General features: G+C 33.2%; 1 protein-coding gene across 1 annotated transcript in view; it reads right to left on the bottom strand.

Moving 5' to 3' along the window:
* LOC129216687 (52 kDa repressor of the inhibitor of the protein kinase-like) overlaps nt 1-15,556 on the bottom strand; it is a 42,593-nt gene that overhangs the window by 6,590 nt on the left and 20,447 nt on the right. The window contains exons 3-4 of the mRNA XM_054850905.1: nt 4,627-4,754; nt 3,475-3,560 (exon numbers count right to left, since the gene is read on the bottom strand). Of these exons, the coding sequence (XP_054706880.1) occupies nt 3,475-3,560; nt 4,627-4,754 (214 nt within the window). The remainder of the gene's footprint in view (nt 1-3,474; nt 3,561-4,626; nt 4,755-15,556) is intronic.

Genomic DNA, 15,556 nt, shown 5'->3' with positions numbered 1-15,556 from the left:
CTAAAGGCTAAATAAAACAATACAATTATTTATTTATGTGTTAACTATTCTTTTATCTGAGGCAAATTGCGTATGATCATAATGCTATTGTTTTTAATACAGTTATCGTGAGAGCCTTTATTATGCTCCACCAGGGTACGAAAACATTCGAAAATTTTTAGAAACAACTTAGATCTATAAATACGGCATTCCATACTACAGGCATCTTAAATGTCTGTTATCAGCCCAAAATTTAAAAGAATTTCATATGATTTCTTTGATTGTTTACCATGCGTTAAATGCAAAGTTTACAAATCCGCACCTTAGTCTTTTTAATTTATTTTTTAGAAGTTTTTTGACACTTTAACTCGTGATTTTTAAATTTTGCATTTTATTTTCAAGTATTCCTTGGTGATGATTTATAATAAGTGTTATGACTAAACTGAAGCTAGTTTACCTTGCAGACTATTTTGAACTTTTAATTAGTGTCTCAGACTGCTGAAAAAAATTCTGCTGTCGGAATGATTGGAATAACAAGAAGCTATTCAAATGTATTCTGCGTGATGGTTCGAACACATGTTAACATTAAAAAAAGGAAACCCGAAAATTTTGACAAAAATTCAAAAATTATGGGCTGGTACACCTTGTAAAAAAAATTTTTTGGACACGCCAAGATATTTTACCCTTAATTAAGATAAGAAAACAGGGGTGGCGTAGACCGCGCTATTGAAATATTTAGGGGGGTTAAGCGGTATTTTTCTCTTTTTGGAGGCGGCTCTTGCTTGGGGGGGGGGTCTTTGTGATATTTAAGGGGCATTCGCTCTTGCTCTGAAGAGGGTGGGCACCCCTGAAGAAATAGCGTCCTTTGCCGTTAAAAAAATATAATGTGTTCAAGGAATATTTACATTTAAGAAAGAAAAGCTAAATAGCATTGACAAAATTTTTAAATTAGAGGGACCAGCACTCGATGGAAAAAAAAATTACAAGACCAATATTTTGAACACTTAACTAAGATCAGAAGCGGACCCTTTTTGTCATTATTGCTTCAAAATTAGATGTTTTGAACATATATTTTCAAAGAAGAAAGCTAAAAAAGAAATCTACAAAATTCGAAAATTAGGGGGTTTGAGGCACGCGAAAAATTTTGTATTAGGTAAAAACTGTAAACACATGAATTAGATGAGTAAACTCACTTTTTTAGCACTGTTGCTAAATAATTTTTGAACTTTCGTATTTTTTGGCGTACCCTATATGGGTCATTTTTCAAACTCTAGCTTTTCTGTCACACACCTTTTACTGTAAAAACCTTAAGGAACAATTCATTTAACAATGTTTTTTAATTTCATCAAAAATATATCTATTTAAATCTGCCAACAATTTTTTAATAATTATTTTTATTTTACTATATTTTGGTTCACAACATGTGAATTCTTACCTCTGTGGCATGTCACACACCTGGTGTGACTGTTTATGTTTCTTTTACTTAAAAGTATATACTTATTTATTTATTATACCTTTCACAAGTGTCTCAAATACTTATTGTTTAAGTATATTTACTTGTTTAATATTGTGTTTTAGTTTGTTTTAGTAGGATAATTAAACATGTCACACAATAGAAATACATCAATATTAGGCAATCTACCAAAATTATAAATTGCCAGTACTTCTTAAATTTACTAAATACAGTGAAACCTCCCTTAACGGACACTCCCGAATAACGGACACCTCTAATTAACGGACATTTTTGCAAGTCCCAGTCCCTCAATATAGGCCATTCCATGTAATTCACTCTGAATAACGGACACTCCGAATAACGGACAGTTATTTCACAAAAAATTTTCCTTGCGAACGTAGCACTTCTGGGTTTTTTTCTTTTCACAGAATATCTTAGTAACTTACAAAGCTTTTCATCCTCCCCAACTGATATCCCCCCCCCCCCCGTCATTTCCTTATCACTGTTTCTTGGAATTAAAAGGGTGGCAATGGGCAGAGGCAGCGATTGGGGCTTAAAAGTTGGGGACAGAAAAAAAAAGAACTAAAAAGCATGGTACTTGTTACGGGCAGCAAAAAATGAAAAAGAAAAAAAAAGTCATAATTTTGTAACGGCTAGTTTTGAGAGTATTGAAGCAGATAAGTGAAAACTGATGTCAGTCTAACAATTAACGTACGTTTTTCTTAAGATTTTAATGATTTTTGTACACAATAACTATTCAAAAGTTAAGATAAAAAAGAGGAAACTGGGCGCTTTTTCTAACTGGGGCTCTCGGGAAATGCAATTGAGAAGACCGGCGCCGGTAGTAGTCGGCTTTATGGCGCCGTGGTTTCATTGGGTTGTTCAATTTTTAGACATGAAAAAGATTTGCCCATATTCAAGGTCATATTGCCAACTGTCAATCATGCAATAATGATACTCGAGATAAAATAAATAAATTAACCATAAAAAGTGTGTGGGGGTGAGGGGGGGTTGCTCCGCCGAATCGCCGCGGTTGGTAATGCAAAAAAGAGATGTCAAACTGTTTTAACTGATTACTTTGATTGATTAAATGCTTTTTAAGACAAGTGTGTGCTGTCAGTATACCTTTATTAAGAAAAAACAGATTAGTTACACTTGACGTAAAATGTAGTAAATCTTTCGTAATTGTTTCGATTGTGTTCTACAAAGGGAACAACAGCCCATTTTGAAAAAGGCAAATTAAGTAGTTCCTCCTAATAGCGGACACCTCCCAATAACGGACAAAACTTCTGGTCCCTTGACTGTCCGCTATTCGGAGGTTTCACTGTACTATTTTTAACCCACATTTGAACTAAAAGGAAAATTACTAACTAAGCCGTATTTTAATTAAGAGAGCTTAATATTAAACTCCCACTAATCATTAAAATAGCTTATTGTTTGCACAATTAACAAAATTACTACAGTAAACTCCCGATTATCCGCGGAATAGGGTGGCACGGTAACCGAGGATAAGCGAAACCACGGATAATCCGAAAAATCGGTAAAAAACGATACTTAGTGTATGCAATGGATAAAAAATATTAATGACGCTCACACATTCATTCAAATTATAACTAAAAACCTTGCTACATTGCATCTACTAACATTGAATATAAAATGTATGTAAAATCTAAAAGCGAACAACAACACAATCACAAGTTTCAAAAAAAAATGTGAAAGGACTCGTGGATAATCCGACCACCGATAATCGGGAGTTTACTGTACTTTGATATTAAATTGGCTTCGATTTTCAAGCATTAAAAGTTCTTTTTTTTTCTTTTTTTTATTTCCGTGAACAAGGCGTTTATTATTTTTTCTACTATGTTTATTTTTTTTTAATGAGTAAAATAATTAATAATAATAAACTTTCATGTAAGAATGCAAAGAAAACATAAGGTTTCGAAATTGAAAAATATTTGTGCTCAAAAGTTACGTTTTCTGGAGAATGATCCATATGCTTCTATGCTTGGGGGGGGGGGAGTGAAGCTCTTTATTTTACTTACTGTCAGCGTACTTCACATTGATTTTCGAAGCATCTTTTTCATTAGGAACCGTAGCGTTTCCATTCAAACAAACTGTTTCTCCGGACCTAAGCAAATGAATGTCCATTATATTTCCATATCATAAAACTATCAAATGATATAAGAGGAAGATGATATAGGAAGAAGTGATATTTTTAAAAGATATCAATATGATCAGAATCTTATAAATCATACTTCATTGTAACCAGTACATTGTTCAAGCAATGTAAGAAAGTTGAGAGTGTTGAGTGAGTTTTTATTCATCGTAATTGCGTGTGCCAGATAAGTGTAACTGCAAGTCGTTTCTAAAGCATCCTTAAAACACTAGTGATCTTCGGTGGAGAAATGAAATAATTTAATAGAAATATTATCTTCTGGAGTTCATTTTCAATCGGATGAGCTTGCTTCCTTTCTTTAGTTCCAGAAGCAAGTTCAAGTCCAATTTCAATCGGGAGCATTCGCTCCTGCAATTGTAAGAGGAGAGCGCAATATGCGCCGTGCTCTGCTCCATTTAATAACTGCGACAATTTTTCAAAATTTTTATTGATAGACAACACAGCGCAAAAAGTATTTACAGCACAAAGAGAGGAAATCACACCCAGGGTACCGATGGAAGCGACCTCCTGTACATCCATAGCACAACCATACATACCGTGATTCTAAAGATATATTTCTTGCTGCTATTCAAACGAGGCAAAAACAAAACAATGCCATCTGCAAACCTCGAATTATTTATGAATTCACTATCTTTTTTATACCTTTCTCCTTCCAATTTAGTTTCATTAACATTTCTTGAAGTACAGCATAGAGCAGTTGAGATGAAATTGTGTGTCCTTTTATCTTACGCTCTTTCTGATTTTGAATCTATTGTTCGCTTTCTGGGGCATTAATTTAGATGCTTTTTTCTTCATAAATGTTTCCATTAAGGTAAATGTATCTTGGATCAATACTGAAATTACTGAATGTTTACGTAACTGCTCGTGATGATGCAGAGTAGCAGAGTTTAACGCTTTCTCGTAGCCCGTGTACTTATACCATTGAATATACTGGAAAAAATTTATGTATATATGTGTATGAGCGTGTAGTGAAAAAAATACCTTTAAATCCAGTTTTCGTTTCACATATACTACCTACCTTTCATTGACACCTGTCCAATTAATTGTAACATTATCACCATAGTCGGTCAGTTCAACTTTAACGCACATGAATCTTGCGCCAAAGTACTTTGGATATTTTTCTATTTCATACCATAAGCCTGTGAGCTGTAAAATAAAAAAACAGTAATAACGTTCAAATTTAAAAGTAATCATTACTCGTAAACTGCTTAAAATCATTCATAAGATGCATTTGATCAAAGAGATAAGAAAACAGACAATGATATTTCATTTCTGTTTGGTTTTGAAAATCTAAATGTCGTATAGTAGTCCTAGAAGAAACACACATTTCTCTCTCTCTCTCTCTTTTTCTCTCTCTGCTGGCTGATGTGAAGCACTGAGCATTGTGGGGACAATATTTTTTTTTTTTTTTTTTTGCTTTCTTGTTTGAAGTGAAGAAAGTATTGTATTCACGAGAAAATTTTCACCCAACCTAACTTTCCAAATAAATTCCATTTTTCGTCATCCTTGAACTTTTACTTGAATTTCTCCGTCACTTGCAAACATTTGGGGCAACCACAATGTCGCTTTTGATCATCCTCGAACAGGTCCGGAGACCCCGCAGTGCGGAGGGGCTCACTGTACTAAAGTGGCCCGTGGCTCTCAGTGGCGCAGAAATCCAGTAGGCAGTTAGGGGCCTTGCTTATTTTTTGCAGGGGGGGGGGCAAAATTATAGATCAGGACCTGCTTTAACAACAAGTTTTGGTATGACGACTGTGCGTATGTGAGTGTGTGTAAGGCGCATGTACAGTACCGTCAGATGGGGTGAGTTTGTGCAAAATGGGGTGAGATTGTGCCACATCATATGAACCAATATCAAAACATGGAGGTAAAATTAACTTACGTGAAAGGTAAACCAGAGTGCAGTACATTTCATCCTTCCATCTCAAATACAGACAGCATCTTACCTCTTATAGTTAAGTCACAATCTTCGTGGCAGAAACTCACCCTTGTTGGCACAAAGACACCCCCCCCCCCCCATTCAAACTCATAATTTCGCATTGCTTAAAAATATTATCGGTAGCAATGCGAACTTTCACGTTGTAAAATTGTGCAATGAGAAACTACCTTTATGTTAATTGTTCACTTTTGGTCGTTCTGATACATATTTTGTTTTGGGGGGGGGGGGGGACGCGGGAAGGGAGTCAAACATTAAACAAAAGCATTTACAATGTGAGAATACACAGAAAGTTGTAGAGCCAATTCACAGTATTTTGTCCAAATGTAGAGTTCGCAACATGACACTTTTTTTGCCATAACTATTTAGTTTACTGTTTCTTTAACACAAAATTTTATTCCGAGTTAATCCTACCAACACATAAACTTAAAATAAAACACTGTGCTAATCAAAGAGTAAATCAGTTCTGAAAAAAGAAAGTGTCATGTTGCGGACTCTACAACTGGACAAAATACTATGAAATGGCCCAAAACTGTTTTAATCTGTGGCGAAGTCCTAGAGGAAACAAAAAGTAGGGGACAAATAAACAAGCATAAATTAATGAAATCAAAAATTTTGGGACCTCTGAGTTGAAATATAAAAATAGTAAGGCGACGTTAGGTGAAAATAAAAGATTAGATCGAAGCCGTCCCCTATGTCCCCTCCCCCTGACTACACCACTGGTGTATAATATAAATGTTTTAATATTTACATACGAATATAAGTTTAAGCTATTATAAGTGTAAATATTTACATACGATTGATTTAGGTTGTGGTGAAAGTTAGTCATAAACCTCGGTCTATTCGGACGTTTCATTCGAACCGACCAAATAATGTTGGATGCCAAACGATCGTATCTGATAATGTAGCCTAGCTGGATCAAAAACCTTCCGAGTTTCAGAAGCTCGGAATGGAAAACCAGACAAGAACTGCATTACTCAGCGCTTTCACTTCCAACATTTAGAAGATATTCTATTGACATTTAACACCGAAAATGTGCATCAAGTCTTGTATACATACCTTTTTTAGTTCGAACGGCGCTTTCGTTATAAGAGAATCAGAGCATCCTCCCAGAGATATTTTCTGCGAACGAACGATTCCTCCTACTAAAATAACTATTAGAAAAATAAGGAGCTTCATTCCTGGTTTTGTATCTAGAAAACGGAGAGAAAGCATTTAATTAATCTTAATTTAATGCTTTCATTTAGTTTGATTTCTTAATTTTTTAAATCTTTTAATTTCTTAATTATAATTACGAAATTTTTAATTTCTTAAATATATTAATGTTTAGTAAAAAAATGTTTTAAATAAAAGGAAAGAAGAGACTTTAAAGTATAACTGAAAATTTAAAAAAAACTACTTTCTCTAAATTTTTATGCATTGTTTCTTGTCTTATCATTGGTCATTTATGAAATGACATTAAAAACGTTTTGTCAAGAAGCATTCTTCCGCTTTTCAAATGTAATATTTGGGAAAATAATAAGTAAAAAAAAATTTTAGAAAGGAAACATAGAAGGTGGTTATTTGATAGAAGAGTTGTCACTACTCTCTTGCATATCTCTTAAGTCACGAGTTAATTTTCAAACTCGATATGTTTAAAAAGCCGATGCAAGTTAGGTATTATTTATACGTCACTTTCAGAGGTGCTTTTTTGGTGCATTTTAAACCTTAATTTAGTGAGTTTTAGTGGTATTTCTTGACGGTGTTCTTACAAACATCACTGTCGGCGAGGGCAGATACAAAATTAGTTTTTGGAGAGGGCTCTGGAACTAGACAATCACAACTCCCCCCTCTCTCCAATACAATTTTTCATAACCAGATTTCCATGATGATTTTTTTATGATCTTTTAAAGCAAATTAATCTACTTTAAGTACATAAATATTATGCACTAGCAAAAATACCCGACGTTGCCTGGGTCAGTAATAATTATGAGAAAAAATCGTTACTTGCTTTTGTTTTCTGTTTTAAGTGAAAGAATTTAAAACACATCTTTTTGACGTGATTAAAAATCGAGTTTCTTCCTTTCCCATAAAACTAAAATAGCAACAAGTATAAAGAACAAAACAGTATTGATTTAGAAACGAAAGCACTATATTTAAGCATAAATAAATTTCCAAAACATGAAATTAATCTTCTCATGGTTAAAAAGATTAATCTGTTGATACTTTTTTTTAACATGGAGTCTAAAACTTTCTCTGTATGGCTATTGAAGTACGAAGTTTTTGAAAAAAATGTAGCCGCGCTCGTAATCCCCGTATACTTGCTTTAGTTATTTTGGGAAATTTCAATCATTGTGGGCTCTTGGTGCGATTTTACCGAATTTGCGGGAATCGTTTTGGGATACCTTCGATGATGCCCCCCCCCCCCCCTTCTTTCCTTACTTTGTAAAACGATATGATATTAATTTTCGTTACAGAGATATTATCGCTAGATGCTGAGATACTTTTGGTCACCATAAAATGGCGCTAAAGAGTTTCATCCGAAATGTTTCCAAAATAAGTAGTAAAATTTGGCGATTGTTTGAAATTGTGCAAAAAGGAAAATTAATGGAAGTTTTTGCGCTGTTTATGGATTTCGCTAATTTAGATGCTGGATTATTTAACACAGTAAAAAAAGTTTTTTAAAGATTCTTTGATTGGCGATATTTTGTTTACATGGTGAAAGCTGAGAAACATTATGACGTAGTCTTCGGCTTCAAAAACAACAAAAATTTTGGCAATCTGCTGGATATTGAATAATGAGTAAGTGTTCAATCAGCATAAATAATAATAAAAACCATTAATTACATTAATGTTCCGTTTAAATGGAAAATCATCAGCCAAATCATGTATTATTTGCCAATCTTGTGCAAAAATCTTACTTCAAGATTTGACTTGAGCAATCACGAAAAGCAAAGAAAGTCAACAATACAACAATTGTCGCTATCGACAGGGAGTTGAGATGATACACTAAATACTGTATTGAGTTGAGGAAAGCCTTCGAACATGGAACTAAAAAGCTCATAACTCGTTTTTTATTCTACTTAGAAATTTCGAACAGGTGCCATCTTCAGCAGAAAAATCAGAGCTTTCGATGGACATATAATGTAAATATGTGCAAGTATTTTTTCATCCCTATATTAGAGAATTTACACGAAAATTGTATTTTATTGCCCCCCTAGGGGGGTTGCCCCCCATAACGGGACGAAAACTACCCTATGATGCATAAGTTATTCTGATGCATAAGCTATATTATTGCCAAGTTTCATCAAAATCCGTTCAGTAGTTTTTGCGTGAAAGAGTAACAAACATCCATACATCCAGACAAACTTTCGCATATATAATAGTAGTAAGATTTATACGTTGAATGTGGGCGAAAATATTTTTATTTCAAAACAGTTAAATACTAAATATAAATTCACCGAGATGATATAAAGTAAGTGGTTTTAATTCGAAAAATTGTCAGAATGATTTTAGCACGAGGGCAAGATTATCAAAAAAATCATATCTCATATGATTTTTATAACTAATTTTATCTTAAAACTATGAAATATCATGTAATTAAGAAAATTATAACTTCATAACATATAAGTATTATTGAAAAATTTAGAAACCATTTATTGACAAATTTCAAAGCAATTGCTGATTTGATCTTAAAGCCATGATACGGTTGAGATAGTATTTTAATACTACATGCCTTTTCCATTTTTATTATGGGTTTTCTCAGATATTACCATGTGATTTCTTTCATTTTTCATTTTTATTAGCTAAAAAGAAATCTATTGCTTTGCAGATAGCTTCTTGGATCGAAATGACTCTTTTGGGCAGATATTTTTTTTTAATGTTAATTGTTGATTCCATCAAAGAAAATTAATGGACGAATCGCGACATTACGGTCCCTTAAATTCGAAGCCAGTGATTTGAATGTATTATGCCGATCTGGCCTCTGCCTGCAGTATTACATCTTTTGTAAAATAAAAATGTTTTTTTTTTTTTTTTTTTTCAAATTTGCTTTGATTGTTTTATTGTCTTTTTAAATAACAGTAAAAAAAACTATTTGTCTTTTAGAGAAGTCTCTTAAAAAATGATTAATGAAACAGTTTTAATTTATGATTTTGGGAAAGCGCAAACCTTCTGAAATCCGTTGCTGACTGCCCGCGGTAAAAAGCATTCTGTGCATACATTCTATTCTTGGTGACTATTTTTTAGCGCCAGCAAACAAATAACTGTTATGGGGATGGACAACATTGAAATTTTGGTTATTCATCATTTGGTTGACATTTGTATTTTTAGCCCTTTTCACGTTGTGATGATTCCTATGAACAAAGTTTTTAAAACCTGCTAAGATTTCGATAACTGAAACTCGTGGCAAAATTTTTGACTCCAAAAAGTAAACACTAAATGTACTTCTGTTTCGCCGGAGCGGAAATGAAACGATTAGCAATTATTGTGCAAAATTTGGCGACTACAGTAAAATCTCAAAATGTCTCTTTTATATCACTCGTAAAATACGTAAGAGTTGGAGATATTTCTGAGCGTCGAATACCTTGCGCGTTTTCAAATTTTTTGCTAAAAAACTAGTCAAAATTAAGCGATTATCAGCTTGTCAAATTGTATCAAAAAATTGAAGTCTAAAATTTTTGCTTTTAAATTTCAAACAAGAGAAGTCTTTAATCAAGACGAAAAGTACCAGTAAAATGAAAAATAATCCGCCATATAATTAAGATTAAGCCTTAAAAGGGTAAAATAATCAGTCAAATAAGTATATCAAGTCATTATTAAACAATAAAAGTTTCATTAAAATGAAGCAAACAAGTTCAAAAACCAACCACAATTTTTAGCAATGGAATGTTTTTGCCAATTTGGCACATTCCACGTTATGATAACTTCCCCGATTTTCGATACTTACCAGGAAACATCACGAGTTCAGTAATCATGAAAAAAGTTAAAAATGGTCGCATTCGAAAGAGTATCTTTAGAAAAAATTTTGACCCAAATATTGTGTGCCCTCGTCCTTTTGTTTTTGAGATATGGGGGGTCAAAGTCTGTCGAAATCTTACGAAAATTCGCCAAATTTAAAGACTTGGCAAGAAATGGAAAATACCACGTGATTTCATCGCCTGCGTTTAGCAAGACTCTCATTTCCATTTCTGGTCATCTGCAAAGCGCGTAAACGATGTTTCGAATTAACCCTTTACTTGTGTGGGTAAAATTAAAAAGTAACTATGAAGCCCGTGAAATGGAAACTAGTGAGCTTTATCCAGAGGAGCTACAACTTTATAACGAAATTGAACGTAGGATTTAACTTTGTAATCGTGATAATAATGCATTTCAGAATTTAAGTGCATTTCAAGTGTGTTTTACTTAACTAATTTAAGTTTGTACTCTTGTAATGAAATGTGTTGTAAGTAAGTTAATAATTATGTACGAGAATTAATATGAATAAGTAAAAAAAACATGCTTATTAAAGCTTATATATTGAAAATAAAATGGATAGTTTTTGATGTTGAAAGAACATGATCATGGATTGTAGTATCCCAGCTCTTATTTATTTTTTCAAAAGTTATTATCATTCATGAAGTTTTATTGTCTGACCACTGCTAGCGAAAATGTTTAATTTAAAATCGAAAAAAATAATAATTTAAAAAAAGAAAACAACGGATAGTAAATGTCAAAAATTTGCACAGCAAAACTAACGATGTCGAAAATTACTTCATAACAGATTCTTATCAAAAATTTTATAGTCGACGTTCATTACAACAACCCCTGTAGTTCGAAAAAGTCTGTCACTGCAACTGAAAGTCGCTATAACGTAAATGCACATCATATTGCATGTTATTTAGTCATTTTTAAAAATACTGAAGTCACTTTTACCAATTATGTTTCACGTTAAATGGGAATTCAAATATGAGCAAAATAAAAATCAATACAGTTTTTTTTTTTTTTATTTGACTTGTTAGAGGGTTTACACATAACTTGAAAACGATATACATAACGAAAAACACACTGGAAATAACTGACAGAAATCGTTTTTTTTTAATTTGAGAACATGGTTTGAAATCTTTAAAAATGTTGTTTTCTTCGTATTTAGATACTGTTGAAGACTTCAGATTTACGACTTTTCAAAAAAAAAAAAGACTTTAAAGTGTGTTTACCGTTTCTCTACGATTATCATATTTTTTTCAAAACAGTTTCATCATCGAATAAACTCTTTCAGTGGAAATATTTCACCCGCAGAAGCATAAAAGTTTTAAACATCAGTTTTTTAACAGACAGTCTTAAGAATAACAAAATATTCCATTGTTTTTACAGTAAAATAAAAAAAAATATTTCGGGCTGTGGCGTTTTCCCCTATACAGTTGCACGTTAGTATCCGGGAACAGTGACCAAATATGGAAGTGAAATGTCTTGTCAGATGCAGATGTTGAATTCGCGCCGTACCTTCCATTTCTGAACAAAACTCGCTAAATTTGGCGACTTTACTAAAAATTTCGGCAATTTTTAAGACATCATATTTCGATAACGTGGTCACGAGGGCACGTAGTTTCAGTGCCATAAACATGTTTTCCAATGCTCTTTCGAATGCCACCAATTTGGAATTTTTTTGAATTTCCTTGATCGTGATGTTTCCTGGTTAGGTTACTTATGCGATCGTCAATGCCAATAATCTGCTCAAATTTAGCCACGTCAATATTTAAATTTCCCGTTTTCTCACGTTTAACTTTCATTTTTACATTCACGTTGTTGTAATTAACTTTTTGCTGATTTTGTTACTTTATCAACATTGCAAAAGTGGTACAAAAATTAGCACCTACACTTCCGGGGCTATAAATTTGATAGCAGTCAAAATGTTAGCCTATTTCTCTAATTATTAACATAGTACATAGGGATGCGGGAGAAATCCCGTACTTCGTATAAATGCAGATAGAGATGCGAGAGTAATCCCGTATGAACACGGAGATACGAAGACAATAAATGAAATTTGATTCCATTTAACGTTTGACGATGAGATTAAAAGTTTCGATCGAAAACTTATTTTGAAAAAGCATCGGTTGGTATGCATCGCCACTGCTTTAATACTTCTTTCAATGAAAAATAAAGCCAATTTTATGCTTAGATTATCAAAATTACCTCTGAAGTAAAGTTAAGTAAGTATGATTGGAACTACTTTGATATACCCCCCCCCCCCCCCCCAAATCGGAAATTTGGCGACTTTTTTTCCTCGCAAAGCAAAATACCTGTTTTTGGCGTTGGCGCAAAATACCTGGTTTTCAACAACACTATATACAGTAGGCATGTTGAAAGCTAAAAGATAAAAATAATTAATAGAAAAAATATATAATTGGAAAATACAACCAGATTTGCGGCAAAATACAGCAAGTCAGAATCTGCTTGATCACTTCACAAAGAAATGGCGAATGAATGAAAGGGCGCTAAAACATATATGAAATCCAAAAATTGTTGCCCCAAAACTTTCAAAAAAAAAAAAATCACTCAAAAAATTGTACAAAATACAAGAAAATACTAAATTATGCAACAGCAAAAACCTAAAAGCTGAAAAAACCTAAATTGGCGACACCAAAATAAGAAACAGCAACCCTAAAAAGTTCGTAGGGAGTGCCAGATTTGGCGCGTAATTTTTGGGGGGTATATCAAAGTTATACCGTATGATTTTGAAAAAGTAACACCACAATTTTTATGATCGAACAAAAAGATGACATTTTAAAATGAATTTTAAGGCATTGGCAAAATATTTTATATATATTTGTTAATTCGGTAATTTTCAAATTTTAGAAATATATAAAAATTTTGCTAACGAACATAAAATTCAGCTATGCGAACCAAAATTCAGCTTAAGATTACTAAACTCGCAGAAAACCACTTACCTAGAATTTTAAAGTTGTCTTAAAAATTTAAATATTTTGAGCTGTTTAATTGCTTTGGATAAAATTTTGTTTCAAAATTTTCACATTTTCTTATTCTATGTAAGGTGAAATTACGACTAACAGAGCGAAAGCATTTATAAATGATATTTACAGGGCTCTACATAATTCACTAAAATAAATGTTGTTCAGGACTGTCGCTGCGTACCGTGGTTTTTCCTGTGATTTGATAACGATAGAAAAGTATATTGTTGCACAATAAGGTATAATCAACTTTTAGGACTACGCCGGTGTTCTGTAAAGGTACCGAAGGATCGGTTGGAGGTAGAGCCGCTATATAGGGGCCTTAGGTGAAGGAGTGAAGGATATGATATTGTGCTCAGATGCTGCACGTATTAGTACAAGCTTTGCGCAGGAGTGACTAAAAACAGAAAATTTCGACTCCTCACTGGCCCGAGTGGAACGTATTATTTTTCTTCTTTCCACTGAACTTAGGCGTTGCCGTCGCAAAGTCTGTGTTGCGACCGACCAGGGCTGCGGAGTCGGAAGAAAAATGGCCGATTCTGAATCCAACTCCTGGATTTTAAAACGTTCGACTCCAACTCCGACTCCGGTTTTTCATTTATTTTTTTTTTTCAATTCCCCCCCCCCCCCCCCCCCGTCACCTCATGGGAAGAGGAAAAACCCCTAAACAAAGATTGAAATATTAATTCCTTTTTATGAAATTTTAGCCTTGTATTTTATTGTAAACCTAAGATGCATACAACGTTAGAAATTCAATTTGAAAATCAAATTATCTAATAGTTGTGATTCCTAAAGTGAGATTACTTAAAAATCCCATTTTTAAAAAAAATGAAAAGGATTAATTTGCTCCCCTTTAATGTTTAACAAATTGATGTTGATCACATCCTGTGCTTTCAATTTTTCAAATCTGTAACTTGAGAGAAAAAAAAAACTTTTTTGCTAAGTTTTCTTGAGAGGGGGCGGTCACCTCCCCCTACCGGGCGACACCCATCTGGTGAGTGACACCTTAACTTAATTTTAGGGTTCATAAAAATTGAAATCCTTTAATTCTGAAAAATTTCCCCAATAATAAATCTTCAATTTCATCTTGAAAATTTCAACGAAAATATTGCACTATATTGCTCGGGTACATGTACGTCTGGAGCACCATTTCACACAAAATGCGGCGGTACGGTATACAGCTTTGTACGAATAGCTTTTACTATTCCTACATTTCTTACCTCAATTTTCAATTTCAATTTTATTGGTAGCTTTAGAATTAACCTTAATATGAAGATTTAAGGATTAACTACAAATTATTGAGGGTTATAACCAATAAATCATGTACTGATTTTATTTTGTACTTTTTAGTGATAACCAAGCTTTCTTAAATAAAGTCTTTTGACTAAAAAAAATATTTATATTTTATCGGATCTTTTGGATTTGCGCTTTCATACCAACACTTATTTGAATTTACCAAGCACTTTCAGAAGTTTCCCGACTTGCTCAAGCGATACATATGTTTCTTTTACTATTTTATAACTGAGATCAAGGTAAAAAAATATATTATTATTTCCATTTGAAGTGATTACTTAGAAAATGTTAGGCAATAAAACTTTGCTGACAATTGCTCTCTGTTAAATAAAGTTAAAATATAAGCAAAGTAGGAAACAGCGTAGGTAGCTGTTACAGAAAGTTCGATAAACAATCAAGCCAGCTGGTTGACACAATGAGTTATTTTCTTATTAGTAGGTCTTTATACATGTAATCAAATTAATAGGTAATCAGTTTTTTTTTTTTTTTTTTTTTTTTTTAATGCAAGGAAATTCAGTGAAAATTAACGAAAAAAAAATACACTCGGAGTTAGAGTCGGAGTCGACATGTTTTTGAACTACTCCGACTCCTTTCCCCAAAATCAGTCTGACTCCGACTCACAGCCCTGGTTGCGACTGGTAACGAGTAAGGCCCTTATATCCTCATATAAATAATAGCCGATGATCGAATAACCCGCATGTTGGCATGTTTCAACAATGAAACTCGCGCCACAGCATAATAATTTGATAATGTGTTTCGGTAATGTTTAACGTGCAGAGAAAAACTTGACTGTG

The sequence above is a fragment of the Uloborus diversus genome, chromosome 1, assembly GCF_026930045.1.
Source record: "Uloborus diversus isolate 005 chromosome 1, Udiv.v.3.1, whole genome shotgun sequence".
NCBI classification, from domain to species: Eukaryota; Metazoa; Arthropoda; class Arachnida; order Araneae; family Uloboridae; genus Uloborus; species Uloborus diversus.
Note: the sequence above shows the minus strand (reverse complement) of the source record. Positions and strands in the feature narration are given on the sequence as shown.